Genomic DNA, 16,185 nt, shown 5'->3' on the forward strand with positions numbered 1-16,185 from the left:
CTGACACTTTGAATTGTGCTCGGAAATGTACTGGGAGCCAGAGTAGATCCTTTAGGACTGGTGTCATATGGTTCCAGTGTTCACTCACAGTCAGCAGTCTAGCAGCCACATTCTAGATTAGTTGAGTTTCTGAGTCACCTTAAAAAGTATCCCTATGAAGAACACATTACAGTAGTCCAAAGATGGGTGCAGCGATGTAGCAAGAGCTAGATGAGCATCTGAGGCAGATTTGACTCTGACAAGAAGTCAGCATGATTCTTCCTGAGTAATAGACGTTTGGCAAAGAGTTTCTCAGAAAGCAGATTTCTTGTCACTCAGTATTTGGAACAGGAACATTGTGTGGCTGCCAAGTTCTTCCCAGCTTTCTTCAGCAGACTGAAATGGACTAGGAGTGACAAATTCAGGGTTGACCTCACCACGATGTAATGTGAAGTAGTCTACCTCAGGTGGCAAATTCTAAGCAATATGTGTGTGTGTTTTCTTTATATGGGATGTATGTGGGTGTAATTTGTAAAAAGAATTCCACTCTAGAGCAGAGGAGTGTAATTTTTTTTTTTTTTTTTTTGCTTGAGGTGTTAAAAAATAGAAAAGAAAACCCTTCAGGACCCACTTCTAATCCCAGTTTCAGGTGTGCAACTAGTGTTGTCTCTGTTTCAACCTTCTCATTCAGATCCAAAAAAAAAGATGCAGTCTTTTATTCTCCCAGCAAAATCATGGTGAACCTTAATTAGTCAGTATTTATACAGCACCATGTAAATATAAAATGCTTTTGGCATCTCAATTATTATAATTACCATGTGAAATTTGTTTGAAGCTCAGATTTGGAAAAGAGCAAAGCTTTCAAACTGCATTTCCCTTGAAATGTGTTCAGAGCTTATCTCTTTTCTCCCTTGAAAATAGAAAATGTTAAGTTTCTGCCACCCAGCCCTGGAAAGGTCAAATCCAACTGTTTGGAGGAGTTCCTCCCCCCCCCCAAAAAAATCTTGACTTCTGTGGGTGTGTTTAGTCACAGTGGGTAAATCTGCAAGCGAAGCAGGACACACAGACTCTGAGATCGATTCTGCCTGTTCAGCAGATGGCTTGACACAATATGCTGCACTGCACGCCTGCTGAGTCCTAAAGGCAAATGTGCCATAAGTAACCTTGCCATAAGCCTGTTAATGCAAAGGCAATTTTCTATTTTAAACTCTGTAAAGCTCCCCCTTTGTTTGCCGCCTGTCTGTTTACAGAAGCTGCTGTACAAGAGCATAGCAGATTGTTTGCTCTAATAATACGACTAAGCCCTAAGGTCAAACTGCACTTCCATTTATCCCACACAAAATAGTGATACTTGTTGCTTATCACATGGCGAGTGTGCTGAGTTGTACTGAAAATGTCTGAAAGCAGCACATAAGCGCTCAGGCAAATGGGGAGGGGAGAGACTACCGCCTGCCTTTTATTACAGGATGGGTTTGTGTGCCACTTAATGGCACAAGAGGCTTCTAAGTTTGTTAACAAAATTAAAAAGTCAGTTACACAAAGATTAAAACAGAAACATCCATAATTAAAACACTGCGAACAAGTCATGTCTCCAGGCACCTGCAGAAGCAACTAGTGATTCAGTCCCGAGCATCTTTGACATACAGTTCAGGTTGCTGGACTGCTTTAGATAGCTAAAGTCACTACAGTGGAGCCAGCTTGCGATCCAATTAAAATACTTCGAGAAGCAAATGTACCATAAAGGTACCTTGCAAGTACCATAAAGTAAAATGGCCTTGAAACTAATCACAGCAGACAGAAGGATATTTTAACTGTCAAGATGATGTTTGAAGTGTCGCTTGCAAAATGACAAGTAGTGTTCTAGCCATATAGTGTCAGTGTAGATTCCAAGCCTTGCATGCACATTATTTAATAAAGATGAGCCAAATTTCTGTAAGTTTCCTGTTGCATCTCAGACTTTGGGCAGGATCTTCTGCTAGCAGGTTATGTGAGTTGCGATACACTTGAGAGAGTGTCCTCTAACTTTTGTCAAAATATTGGGTACTAGGCAGTCGGAAAAGATCTGTATAATGCAAGCTGTGCACTCCCTGAGCTAGTCTAAAAGGACCAAGCTTGGTAGAGCTTCTCAACCATACTGAGAAAAGGTTAACATAAGAAGGTAAGACCATCATAAGAACAGCCTGCTGAATCAGGCCAATGGCTCATCTCATCCAGCATTCTGTTTTCACAGTAGCCAATCAGACACACTTGGGAAGTCGGCAAGCAGGACATGAGCTAAGCAGCACTCTGCCCACCTATGATTCAGCAACTGGTATAGTGGAGGTAGAACACAGCCACTGTGCCTAGTAGTTCAAGTAGTTCTTTATACATTCTGTGTAAACCAGCATCTTCCAGGGCATCTAACTATGGGTCAGGACACGATTGCTAATAGTGTCTTGCGGAACCCTGCTCATCCTGTTCTGTAGGAACATCTGCCATTTATCAAGCTCTATGTTTCCCTTCCTTATTTTTTTTAAAATGCAGCACTTATTTTTTGCTAGCTTACTTGAAAAGTTGGAATATGTAGAAATTTAGCCAGTCTGAACAGAAAAGAACTGAGGGCCTTAGCAATGATGAGTTTGAAACTGAGTATTAACTGGCTGCAGCTACCCAAGTCAGGGGGCTATTGTGTCTTGAGTGTTTATAACATTTGTTCATGCTTATTCCTTTTTCCTCCCTCAAGTTTTGTGGGGATCTCTCTTAAATGTTTGATTGCAAAATTCCAGACCCTTCTCATTTTGGGCCATGTGAGTCTGACTGTGAGCTAGCATATGATATGTTACTTGGTGATGTGCATACTTATCAGGAGACCTTATCCAAACAGAAATCTTAAGTGCAGTTCCATGTAAGATTCAATCAGCTTCTAAGAAAGTATGACAGGATATGTGTGTGGCTGCTATTTTGGGTTTATCAGATTTGGAAACTCACTCGCCATGCAAAATGTTATGAAAAGCCTCTCCATGTCCCCTCTTCATAATTATTAAGAAAATTAACCCAGTTATGTTTGGAAGGAGTGATGCTTTAGCTGTGAAGATTTCCAATATTATATTAGTAGCAGATTATTAGATCTTATAATTATATTTATCCTGCCAGATTAAAGGGAAAGGAAACCTACTAATTTTAAATGGTTCTCCCAGAGCCATGGAATAGCTCTCATTGCTTCAATGCCTTGGGCAAAATGTGTGATTTTATATTTCTGCTTGTGCAGGAGGGAAGGAGGCCAGTAAAATGAACATAGTGCAAATATAAACAATTTAACACAAATTCAGTTTGTGTTTTATTTATTATAAATGGGTGTTCCAGAAGTAAAACAAGTCATAATGTACCTGTGGCATGCATATGCTAGTGAAAAGCAGTGTGTTTCAAAATGCATCTGGAAGAACACCTAAAGTGATTGTAAACTGCTGCTTTCAGTTGTGCTGAGTTCATAAGAATTGAAATCTTCAGTTGTTTGTTTTTCTAAATATTGGAATGCTCACACCCAGTCATTCTGGCCAACTATCAGGGATGAATGAAGCTGTAGTCCAGCAACATATGGAGGGATTAAATGAAATTTCTGAGTCTTTTGTTTCTTTAAATTCCATCTGTTTGTAATTCAGATGTTCAACATATTTATAAACGACTTTGATGAAGGAATTGAGGGGATGCTCATCACATTTGCAGAAGACACCAAAGTGGGAGGGATAGCTAATGCCACTAAAGACAGAATTGAGATTCAAGAGGACCTTAACAGATTGGAGAATTCTGCACAAACTAACAAAATGAGTTTAAATAGGGACAAATGTAAGGTTCTACACTTAGGCAGGAAGAACTAGATGCACAAATATAAGATGGAGGACACCTGATTTACTAGTAGTACATGTGAAAAGGATCTAGGGGTCTTAGTGGACCATAAGCTTAACATGAGTCAACAGTGTGATGCAGCAGCAAAAAAAAAGCTAATGCTATTCTAGGCTGCATCAACAAAAGTATAGTCTCCAGGTCAGTAATAGGAATAGTACCACTCTATTCTGCCTTGGCCAGACCACACCTGGAATACTATGTCCAATTCTGGACACCACAGCTTAAGAAGCATGTTGACAAGATGGAACATGTGCATAGAATAGCAACTAAGGTGATAAAGGGTCTGGAAACCAAACCTTATGAAGAGCAGTTGAAGGAGCAGGGTATCTTTAGCCTAGAAAAGAGGAGTCTGAGAGGAGATATGATATCCATCTTCAAATATCTCAAGGGCTGTCACATGGAAGAGTGAACAAGCATGTTTTTCCCCGAGCTGGAGGGGAGGACTTGAACCAATGGCTTCAAGTTACAAGAAAGGAGATTCCGACTAAACATCAGGAAGAACTTTCCGACAGTAAGAGCTGTTCGACAGTATATCAGACTCCTTCTAGAGGTTGTGGACTCTCCTTCCTTGGAGGTTTTTAAGCAGTGGTTGCATGGCCATTTGTCACGGATTCTTTAGCTGCGATTCCTGCATTGGGGTTGGGCTAAATGACCCTCAGGGTCCCTTCCAACTCTACAATTCTATTATTATTCTAAGACGCCTGGTGTGGTGAGCATGGTTTCAGTTCTGCTCATATACAGACACTTTCTGCAAAAGTATTCTACAGCTTAATACAGGTATTACAGTGGTGCCTCGCAAGACGAAAAGAATCCATTCCACGATTCTCTTCGTCTAGCGGTTTTTTCGTCTTGCGAAGCAAGCCCATTGACGGCTTAGCGGAGTAGCGCTATTAGCGGCTTTTAGCGGCTTATCGGCTTAGCGGATCAGCTGATAAGCGGCTTAGCAGCTTAGAAAAAGGGGGGAAGGGGGAAAAAACCACAGGAACTCGCAAGACATTTTCGTCTTGCAAAGCAAGCCCATAGGGAAATTCGTTTTGCGAAGCGCCTCCAAAACGGAAAACCCTTTCGTCTAGCGGGTTTTCCGTCTTGCGAGGCGTTCGTCTTGTGGGGCACCACTGTACTCAGTTTCCTCTAGGAAACTGCCCAAGACTATGGTGTGTCTACTGGCATGAGATGTCCCAAGGGGAAAATGGGGAAATTGGTCAGAGAAACAGATGCGATCTTGAGAATGGATGGCATCTGTAGTCAAGATGAAGTGAAAAATATTGTCAAGGACAGCAAGGGCTGGAGCACTGACACATTAAAAGCCTTTTCAACTGCTTTAATTAGCAAGGTAAAATTATGCACAGTCAAAGTGCTTCTGCAAACAACGCTTTTAAAATTGAATTAGCTCTGCCTCTCCTGGAACTGTCAGCTGTCACAAATTTATGGTGTCACAACTGAAAAACGCATTTCATGAAGAGAGCTTTAATTTCTGGGCTTTTTATTGCTTCTTCACACATACATCAAGCTAAAAAGCTATCAGCGTGCATTTTCCCTGCCTAAGTGGCACTGGCCTTACACCATGTGTCAAAAAATAAGTAAATGTAAGGGTGAAAAAAATGCTTCCAAATTCATTCTGCTTTTATGACTGGTTTGGTTGCTGGACTCCAGAATACAGTTTACCTTCTTGCTAGGAAATCAATCCTCAGCTGTTTCTTTTCTTTTTCTTGTTTGAAACCATTTTAATTGAAATTTTGCCATATACCGCTTGCAGATACATTTTGGAATTACATCACTCCAATAAAAACAAACTAAAAAACCAAATATAGTATGTCAAAAGTCATTGCACGCAAATTCACAGACAAAGTACATGACATATGCAATCTTAAAATTATTGTTATATGTTAAAAATTATATGGTTTCTCTCTCTCTCTCTCTCTCTCTCTCTCTCTCTCTCTCTCTCTCTCTCTCTTTGACAGGCAGATGCCAAAGCTCACATATTCCAAGCTCGGATCACCCTTTTCTAATCCTGGTGGAGGTCTAAACAATTGAATTCTTTAAGTGTAAGTGATCATGGCTGTATATTATATCCAGGAAACCATTGAGAATTTGGAACTAGGGGAGGCAGGGATTGCATCAGTAAGCTCTTAATGCATAAGCACTGTAATTACATTCCTGAAACTCGTGTGTGTGTGTGTGTGAGAGAGAGAGAGAGAGAGAGAGAGAGAGAGAGAGAATGATATACCATAATTAGGCAATAATGTATGCTGTGGTCATTTATTAGGTAAGGCTGCATTCCCTAAGTACCACACTATAGACATTAATTAAGTAGTTAGTGAAGCCCATAGGAAACAACGCATCACCTTATTACTATTCATGAACACTTCCGTGATGCCTCTGCTATCAATTTTTGGGTTCCCTTGGCATGCAAGATAGGTGCTGTGCAATTTGAACTACTGTTCCATTTAATTTCCATCTGAAGCGTGGCTAACTCAGGCTGTAATCCAAGCTCGCCTTATGCCAGACTGTGGGGGGTTTCAATTGTGCGGGCACATCCCTCCACTCACTTTGCAGCCTCCTCTTGGCTGCTGTCAGAGTAACACTTGCATCCCTCTGCTGGGATGTAGACCCCCCCCCTTCCACCCACCAAATGGGACATACCTGCCAGCAGAGCCTGATGAAAGTTCCCAAATTAGGTTGCTCCAATGGTGGGGCTAAGGTGGCCAATGATGGCTCTCACAGCCATCATCAGGCCTGAGTGGGGCTCAATTATTTATTTCCTTATTTAAACTGCAGGTGTCCCAGGGATTGGTCCCAGTCTGCCTATCTCCAACTTTTTGCAACCACCTTTGTGGGTGGGCGGGCTGCAAATGGGGTGGTAGCTCTGCTGCTTCAGAGAGCCTCAGTGGGGGCAGCAAGCAGTTTGGATTTTTCTGTCTACAGCTTTGCAGGTCAATAGTTTTGAAGTCATGATGAGCTCAGAATGAAACATAAGGTCTAGTTTTCAGAGCACAGGAGACCTTGTGTGGACCCATGGCCTTTCTTTTCTGTGTTGAAATATGGTCACAATAGGTTTCTTCTTATTTGGCAAAAAGTCGTAGACACCTTCATCAGAAAACTCTCTTTAAGCAATGTATATAATAAAATGCAGGTTACGATCTGCACAACTTTATATATACAGTGGTACCTTGGGTTAAGTACTTAATTCGTTCTGGAGGTCTGTTCTTAACCTGAAACTGTTCTTAACCTGAAGCACCACTTTAGCTAATGGGGCCTCCTGCTGCCACCGCAGTGCGATTTCTGTTCTAATCCTGAAGCAAAGTTCTTAACCCGAGGTACTATTTCTGGGTTAACGGAGTCTGTAACCTGAAGTGTATGTAAGCTGAAGCATATGTAACCCGAGGTACCACTGTATTCTGTCTGGGTAGGGTGGCTGAAATCTCTCCCAGAACATCTCAACTCTTTAGGGACCCTGCATTTCCTAGGGTCTTTCCTCAGAGTGGGGGACTGTCGGTTTGGAGACCCAGGACTTGAGACACTTCTGTATGGGGGGGGGGCAAAAGCAAATGAGGGGGAGGTCAGTACACAGAGGCAGGGTTTGGAGAAAAAGCAGTGGCAATTCTCTTTCAGGCGGCAGTAAATCTTGCACCATCCACGGTGGGTCTGTCAGGCAATGCAAAAGTCGGAGGATATTTGAGGGGCAAAGGTTGGGATTTTCAGTTGAGCTATAAGGAGATGGTGGTAAAATGGGTGGCATTTGAAGTGCTCTCTCAGGACTAATGGAATCTGATGAGGACATTTTGTACTTCCAGTGCAGAAGTGTATGCCTGGCAGTCATGAGACTGGATTTCCAGTGTAGACAAGAAAGCGGCTGCCCTGAAGGAGAAGCAGAGGGATATGGGGGGGAGTCCTAAAAAGAGAGCTCTTGGGGTGCAACAAGGACCAGAAGTCCTGCCAAACAGCACCCAGAGAAGCAAGAGGAAAGGGAGGAGAATGGGGAAGAAATCAAACAATTCTCCAAAAGCAAAATGTCTCAGAGCATGAGAAGGAGCTGATTGACACTGTCAAAGGTGGAACAAAGTTCATCCGTGACAAATGGGCACAGGAAAGAGCTCTGAGCTTAGCTGCCAGAAATCTTCAAGAGGGGAGAGCAAATCCAATGGAATGATAAGAATATGTACCAGGTTGCAGAGGTCAAAGGGATAATTTAGGAATTTGAGGAAACAAGAGGAAATTCCTTGTCTGAAACAGATTGTTGGATGATAAAATAAGTAAAGAGGCAAAATAAGAAAAGGGCACCATTTGTTCTTATTTAAATGACTATTAATGATCAGCTTTATTTTTCCTGGAGACCCAATTGCATATTCAAAAAGAAATAAAAAGCAGCTCTCTGATTGTGTGTTCCTTGGAAAAGATAAAAATGAAAGGATCGTAACCTACCAGCAGGTTTGCATTTGAAAAATATATGTGTGCATATGTGTTCACATACCCATATTCAATGTAATTGGCTATGCATACACGCCTCATTTACCTTGGTATCAAGCAAGGGGGTGTTTAAAAAGATGGAATTTATAGCATCTTTGTAGCTACAGTTCACACATGTTCACTGAACATTGTAAATTGGATTAGAAATAACGGCAACACCCTAATAAACAGAAAAGGTGTTAAAACTGAGCTTTGACAGCTTGAGTGCATCTGCATCTCTGATTATCTCATGCATGCTTTTTGCAATAATCTTTTGGACTGACTGATCCTGTTTTAGCACATCTCTTGTGCTTATCTGTGGCTTTATGGCGGAGTCCTTCCTTTGTATGGATTTTCCTGACACATATTAAAAAAACATTATCCTTTTGCAGTACAGTGTTTCCATATTTTGACAGGGCAGAAACAGTGGTGAGAGCAAGCTTCTCTCAAGATCAGTTAATCAGAATGACACTAGCTTTGAAAGATGTAAGTGTGGAATTCTCATGACTTCGCAGCTTCCACTGGAGTGAAGTATGATTGTTAAGTTAGTCCAAAATAGTAATAAGCAAAACAGCCAGCAAAATTCCATTCCTTAAGATAAGTTCACATTCTCATGTGGACCTTTTGACAAGCTCTATACACTCCTTCTGGAAAAAAACATCCCCTTTCCCTTGTAGGGTATCAGGAATGGATTAAAATCAGATACCCAAGACTCACACAGCCACCTTCTAGATCTCTCTGTAAGCTTGTATATTTATTTTTACCTTTTTGTTATATTTAGGATTTTTATCATGGCTCTAAAACTTTGCTGTGGCAATTAATATGCAAGCAATCTCTCTATATATTTTTATGTGTTTGAGGAGAGGGTGCCGGCCTTCTCCATTCCCTGGATCCAGGAAGTGTTAAAAGCTAATCAAGCTTTCTAATTCCAAGAAATAGCCTTGGTGAGGTGATGGGGATTAAAGAACTCAGTGCCAGACGGAGCCCCTCTTCCTCAACAGATAAAGCCAGAGTAGAGAGCAGGGAATTGATGCTACTTTGAAGTACAGTCATACCTCGGAAGTCGAACAGAATCCATTCTGTAAGTCCGTTCGTCTTCTAAAATGTTCGACTTCCAAAGTGCAGCTTCTGACTGGATTCAGGAAGCTCCTGCAGCCAATCAGAAGCCGTGGAAGCCCTGTCAGACGTTCGGCTTCCAAAGGAACGTTCGGAAACCAGAACACTCACTTCCGGTTTTCGATTGTTCGGGAGCCGGAACTTTTGACTCTTAAGGCATTTGGGAGCTGATGTATGACTGTAAAACATTAGAGAGCAATGTTCGATTTCTGTCTGAATCCAAGGCTGTGGCTATGAGAGAAACAAGACCCTTTTGAGGTACTAATGCTGTGAGGCCCTCCATTGTAGGCTCAGGATGTATATATGTGTAAATAAGCCATATATCATGAAGATACCACAGTCTCTGCTATGCCTCATTCCAAAAGGAATCCTGGGTAAGTGCTGGGAACCACTAGAATCTTGCACTTCTCATAGATTGGGGTGGCATGCAACAATATGCATTTGTGAGCAGACTGGATAGCATTAAAAGTTGTCAATACATTCCTGTAGGGTAGTTACTGGTAGTGAAATGAAATTTTAGATAAGTAAGCATCGGTGTTAAAAACTGCAGATCCAGAATCTGCAAGTTAGCCATCTTATCATAATCCGTCCACTTATATGACAAATGCCGGGGGGGGGGGAATAAAGCATCAGATATGGACAATAATCCACTAAAATGTAGATAATATTGGTTTTATAAGACAATACCAAACTCCCCTTCCTGTGTAGAAGTGCTGGACTGGGACTCCACTGTAAGTCAACTAGGTTAAGCTAAGCTCTGGCATTTTCACACATAGATTTTCTCGCGTTAACAGCATTTACGTGTGCACAAGTTGCATTCGAGACACAAATATGTGCTTGTTAATATCACATGCAGAACTCTGTGCAAAAGACCACAATTAAATTGTACTAAAATATCTGAAATGTTAATCAAAGGTGCAAAAAGTGGCTTGTGTTACAATGCATTGGGAGTCTACAAAAATGTGATTGCTTTGGAGCACTCAAAGGGAACAGTGGTTTAATGCTGCCACCTTGTGCCCAAGAGTTGAACAAGCACATCTACAGGCAATAACTGCTCCAACATCACAACAGAATTGTTCTTTAAGCTCACACTTCTAGTTTTAAAATTTAACAAGCTTGTGAACTATTAAAAACTTTTGTTACCTACGAGAGTAGAAAATTCTGTATGCTTGAGCTCAGAATAATTACTTAGGAGTGAAGCTCACTGTAAATCAAATACAGTGGTACCTCATGTTAAGTAATTAATTCATTCTGGAGGTCTGTTCTTAACCTGAAACTGTTCTTAACCTGAAGCACCACTTTAGCTAATGGGGCCTCCTGCTGCTGCCGCACTGCTGGAGCATGATTTCTGTTCTCATCCTGAAGCAAAGTTCTTAACCGGAGGTAATATTTCTGGGTTAGCGGAGTCTGTAACCTGAAGTGTATGTAACCTGAAGCATCTGTAACCCGAGGTACCACTGTATCCCTGTTTCTTCATGAATTTCAGATCAGTTAATTTCAAATAGGTAGAGCTTGGTGCAAATTAATATTTATTCTATGAGGCTTGTTTTTTTTTCAATAGCAAAGATGGAGAATTTTCAGATCCCTTGGTTATTCAGAACTTCTGAGCCATCTTTGTCCCCCCACCCCCAATATGCATGCATTCAGAATGGACATCTGCAAGGCGAGAGCCTGCTTCCACAGGAGCAGAACTGCTCATTACGGTGTGGGGTCATAAGGTTACTCTCTGCCATATGAAGAATGTAAGAGCCTACAAAAGGCCCATCCAGTTCAGCTACGTGTTCTTAGAGTAGCCAACCAAATGCCTGTATAAGAGGCCTGAAAGCAGGACATGAGCATTATAGCACTTTCCCCACTTGTGATTCCCGGCACCTGGAATTGAGAGACATGCTGTTTCTGACTGTGAAGGTACAATGTAGCCATTGTGGCTGGAAGCCACTGATAGCTTTTATCCTCCATGAATTTGTCTCTTTGGAAGTCATCCATGTTATTGCCTAATGCACTGGTGTTGGGGCTCAGGTAACCACAAGACCTTGGGATGCAGACAGCAGCACATTCTTTCTGCCACTTTAACTGCATAGAATGTCTTCATGCATGTGGCAAATGAAGGCAAATCCAGGCGATACATAGTGATTTTGGACAAATGAATCACTTGTGTAGTATTGTAAATTTGTGCAGTAGTCTGTTACTTTTGTCTTATTCCTAAAAGCTTTGAGTGAGATCATATTGTGCCGGCACTCTTGAACTTTTACTGACAAGAAACAGGTATTGTATTTTAAAAAAACAGAACAGAACAGAACATTTGTTTCACTACCATTGTATGAAAATGCTGCCAAGCTTTTCAGGATTACCACAGATGCCCCTGGCTAACATGCAGCTATTTCAAATGGGTATATCTCATTTTTCCATGGTGTGGTTCAGCACCCAACCTGAATATCTGCTTTTAAAGCTCCTTTGCTGGATAAATACAGTACTGCAGCACAATTTGGCTTTTTAAAATGAGTATTTCTGTGTATGACTATCCAACTGGGACATCTGAACCTTAAAAAATTGGCTGTTGTATAGACAATTAATGCAAATTAGTAGACAAATAGATGTGTCAGTTCATCTTCATCGATGTTATACTTACAACTTTTCCTTTTCTTGCTTTTATCCAGAGTTGTTAAAATATATTTATTTACAGTTCTAGGGTTGTAGCCAACTAAGTCCTCCCCAGATTAAATGCACTGAAATTAATGGGTCTAAGTTGGCCATACCCATTAATTTCAATGGGCCTCCTATAAGTAGAGCTACTGTTTGATTCAAGCCCCATAATCCTATTGGTTTTCCTCTTTTTGATTAAAGAGGGGGATCCAGACTATGGTTGCAGTCCTCTACAACATACCTAGAAATAAGTCCCACTGAAATTACGGAGGCTTACTTTTGAGTGCATAGGATTGCACTGTTAAGTTAGCTGCACTAGGGTCCCACCGAAATCCACATGGAAAACTTGGTTGGCAGGCTTGGTTCCCACTGGGGCTTAAATTCAACAAATTTAGTCTGGATTCATTGCTATGAAATACCATCATTTCCCTCTCTAAATTTGTTCACCTGCAGACATTTAGTGGGCTAAAAGACGTAGCTACTAATCAGGAAGTGACTAGTTTTGCTTATTGACTCTGCCATGAACTCATCAGGTGCTATGTTGTGATACAGCATCATTCCAGGCACATTGGTGAGGAGAAATAGTGGCCAAGATAGCTGCCAGTTCAATCTGACAGCAACACACCTGTGCAACCTCAAACAAACTCTCCCATTTTCCCATTAGATTCAGAATGGTGCCTCTGATTACCTCGTGACAGTTAACGTAGCTGAAATGTTAGTAGTTCTGAAAATATAAAAAAACAGGATTAAAATTGTAACTTCCGTCATGCCATATATTTAAAACACATGATTTCCTCCCTAGGAAATGTAACTTGATAAGGATGCTGGGAACTGTAGCTCGGTGAGGGTTAAACAACAGATTCTTTGGGGAAAGTAATGTGCTATAAATGTGCAGTTTGAACGCAACCAGCCTTTAAACCGGACTTCTTTGTAATGTCTTTCCCCCTTTTTTTGCTCCACAGAAAGAAGAACTCTTATCTGCGCAAATGCCAACGTCTTGTGAGGACTAGCTGCCCTCCATCCAAAGGAACCCCCCTTCTGTATCATGGGGCCTGGTGATAGCTTCTTAAGTACAGGGCTGCTTCACATCATCATATGGGGAAGCCTGGCAGCCATGGCAATGCTCCTGGTCTTCAGTTTTCTGCTCTTTCTATGCTCTAGCTGTGATAGGTAAGGTCTTGCTCAGGATACAATGTCAGGGTGCAGTAAAGGCATGAACAGGAACTGTGATGTTGGACACCTTAGACAGTGACAGTGTGTGTGTGTGTGTAAAATCAATAGCATGTGACCTACACAAAATCAGGGCCAGCGGAACATAGCTAACTTCCTATGGTAAGTGTAAGATTGTTAGGGGTGGCTGTCTAATTTTGTGTTATGCCACAAACCCCATGGCAGCCATTTTGTGTTCTGCCATCCTCCTTCTGCCCCCAACAGCAGCTGTTTTGTGACTGGCTGTTTCAGCACACACTCTGAATTCAAAATGTGCCCCCCCCCCCACCAAAAGGATGGAAACCCTCAGCTTGGGCTCAGGCAGCAACCACACCAAATAAAGATTGTGGTTATAATTTCATAAGACACAAGTGTATGTGTTTGATATTGGATGCTGGGGGTCTAAAATGAGTGTCTTAAAATTAAGGAATGATTATGTGTTCATGAACAAATCCAAGAGACAAAGTTCAGTTTTGCTGTACGTTTGAATTGGAACCAGAATTAATATCAATCAATTTTGCCTGTTAATGAGACCAGGATATAGTTCATCATGCATATTAATTATGGCTGCCCACTTTGCATTGCTGATTATTCAAACAACAGAGGCTATGTTCAACTAGAAATATCCATTAAAATAAATAGCTTTGCCCTTTTCCTTGTTGTTTACATAAAATAGTAAGAGTGGGGAAAGACTCTGAAGCTGCTGTTGAATTGGAACTGACTAAAATAACCCCAAAGAATGCTTACCAAAGTTTGTGACTGATAACTCCTGCCCTCATTTGCATGCTCTATCCCTGAAGTCTCTAAGACACTTCCAAGAGGATGAAAACTAAAGACATTTTTGTAAGAATCGGTCTGCTGGGTATTTCTAACAAGCTATGCAAATTCTAATGCCAGACATTATCTGGCAATCATACTTTAATAATTTAGCATGTTGTTAGGCTGGATTTGGTGCCAGGATATTTGTGGAGCAGGTACTTGCTGAGAAGTGCAATTAAACTAAATCCCTTCCTTCCTAGAAAAGTTACACTGATGCTATTGATATAATAATGGGTGACATTAAAAGCAGATGCTTTGTCAGAAAAGCTTCGGGGAGCAAATTAGTTACTGCGTACATGAATCATATTGTGTATTGCACGGGCAGCATCGTGGATTTTAAATGGCATAATTAGTCTGCTTTCAGCGAAATAAATTTTTAGAAGTGCAGCTACAGTTGAGGTGGGATTTGCCGCTGAGTTCAGAAGGGTGGTGAAATGTAAATATCTTGCTTCTGAAACTCTCATGGAAGGGAACTTTGTGCCCTGTATGTTTGCAGCAACTTCCTTTGGTATTTATATACATGTCCGGTTGATTTCGGGAAGGTGTTAGTTGGATTGGGACCAGCAAGTAGTCATCACCAATACTATTGTTTGAACTGCTATTTTATTTTAACAATGCACCTAAATCTCTGTTTACATTAAAGGGAGAAGAGACCCAAACACCAGAATGGGGACCATGAGAATCTGATGAATGTGGTAAAAATGAATCCGTCACTTATTATTGAAAGTGCTTTTTCTGTAGTTCATAACATATAAGAGGAAGACTAGCATAGTCTATACTATTAGCTATAATAACAGTGAACCTTAAGACTAATAATCTATTCATTTGCTTATCATTGTTTGAACAAACAATAGTTTAGTGTTACTGCATATGTGAACCTTATTTGCCGTATTGGCCTGAATATAAGCCACACTTTTTTCTAAATTCGGGCTGTGAAAAGTTAAAGTGCGGCAAAGTGGTGTGGCTCCCCCGCCCCCCCGGAAGCATGCTGGGAGCGCAGGGCAGCAGTGTGCTGCCCGCCCGCCACTCCCAGCCACCAGAAAGAAGGAGAAAGGGGAGGACGCCGCTGGCAAAGTGGTGTGGCTCCCCACCCCCTCAGGAAGCAGCCCGGGTGTGTGGGGCAATGGCACACAGCCTGCCCTCCGCTCCCAAGCCTCCCCCGATGCCGGCCTGGAGTGGTAGTGCCAGGAATGCCGTAGTGCCGGGAGGCGGGCCGCATCCACAAATAAGCCTTGATTTTTAAAGGTGCGGCTTATTTGCGGTGTGGTTTATATTCTGGCCAATACGGTACTTACCTCAGAAGATTTATAAACCTCTTGATCAAAGAAATCTCCAAGCAGTGTATAAATAAAATTGTAAATAAAACACTGCTAAAATCCACAAACCAATTAAAAACAAATATACCTAAAACCACAACCATTACAAAGAAATGTAGGCAACTAAATTTTTCACAGGTGTCTAAAACAGTATAGAAGGCATGAAAATTAGAACTTATTCCATAACAGTCTTCTTCTTCAGCGATCCTTCGTAGCCAAGTAAGATTGTCTTCCATAAACACAGTTTTAACAGTGATCCATAACAGTAATTGCTGAACAATAACTCTTCCCATAGCTGGTTCAAATGATATGCTAATCCATTCATTTTGCTTTGCAGCCTTCAGATAAGGAGGCATTTAGCCACTCCGTCACAAGTCTGGCTACAGATCCACTTGCCAGCAGTGAACAAAATGGAGGACTCAGTAATGGTGATGGTAAGAACTGACTTATCATTTATTTGATTTCACAGCACTCACAACAGCAAACGGGCACCATGCTTAGTGAGAGATAATGTGGAGGTAACATAAAAGTTCTATCTGTGTTGTTCAGTCTGTTATTTAGGTTATCACTTGGTGCTTCCATTATCAATCAAGGAACATGAATATGTGAATTAGCCAAGAGAGATTAACAGATAGTTGAAATAAATAAATGAACCAACTATGCTTAAAAAGATAGGGATTTTGTTGGTAATTGTGTTGTGATTGGGTATGGGAAAACAATATTCAGGGAGACATCTATTTGTTTGCATAACCTGTATACATTTCATTGGCATTTG

At 41.3% G+C, this 16,185-nt stretch overlaps 1 protein-coding gene across 7 annotated transcripts in view; it reads left to right on the forward strand.

The window, feature by feature from the left end:
• PAG1 (phosphoprotein membrane anchor with glycosphingolipid microdomains 1) overlaps window positions 1-16,185 on the forward strand; it is a 92,371-nt gene that overhangs the window by 68,894 nt on the left and 7,292 nt on the right. For 3 of the 7 annotated variants that reach the window (XM_081874509.1, XM_081874510.1, XM_081874511.1), the window contains 4 exons: window positions 5,823-5,906; window positions 13,029-13,236; window positions 14,738-14,789; window positions 15,748-15,844. In XM_081874509.1, the coding sequence (XP_081730635.1) occupies window positions 13,112-13,236; window positions 14,738-14,789; window positions 15,748-15,844 (274 nt within the window). In that variant the 5' untranslated portion in view covers window positions 5,823-5,906; window positions 13,029-13,111. The remainder of the gene's footprint in view (window positions 1-5,822; window positions 5,907-13,028; window positions 13,237-14,737; window positions 14,790-15,747; window positions 15,845-16,185) is intronic. The other 4 variants (XM_081874514.1, XM_081874515.1, XM_081874513.1 and 1 more) reach the window with 2 other exon arrangements.

This window comes from Podarcis erhardii (assembly GCF_964252035.2).
Source record: "Podarcis erhardii genome assembly, chromosome: 8".
Lineage (NCBI taxonomy): Eukaryota > Metazoa > Chordata > Lepidosauria > Squamata > Lacertidae > Podarcis > Podarcis erhardii.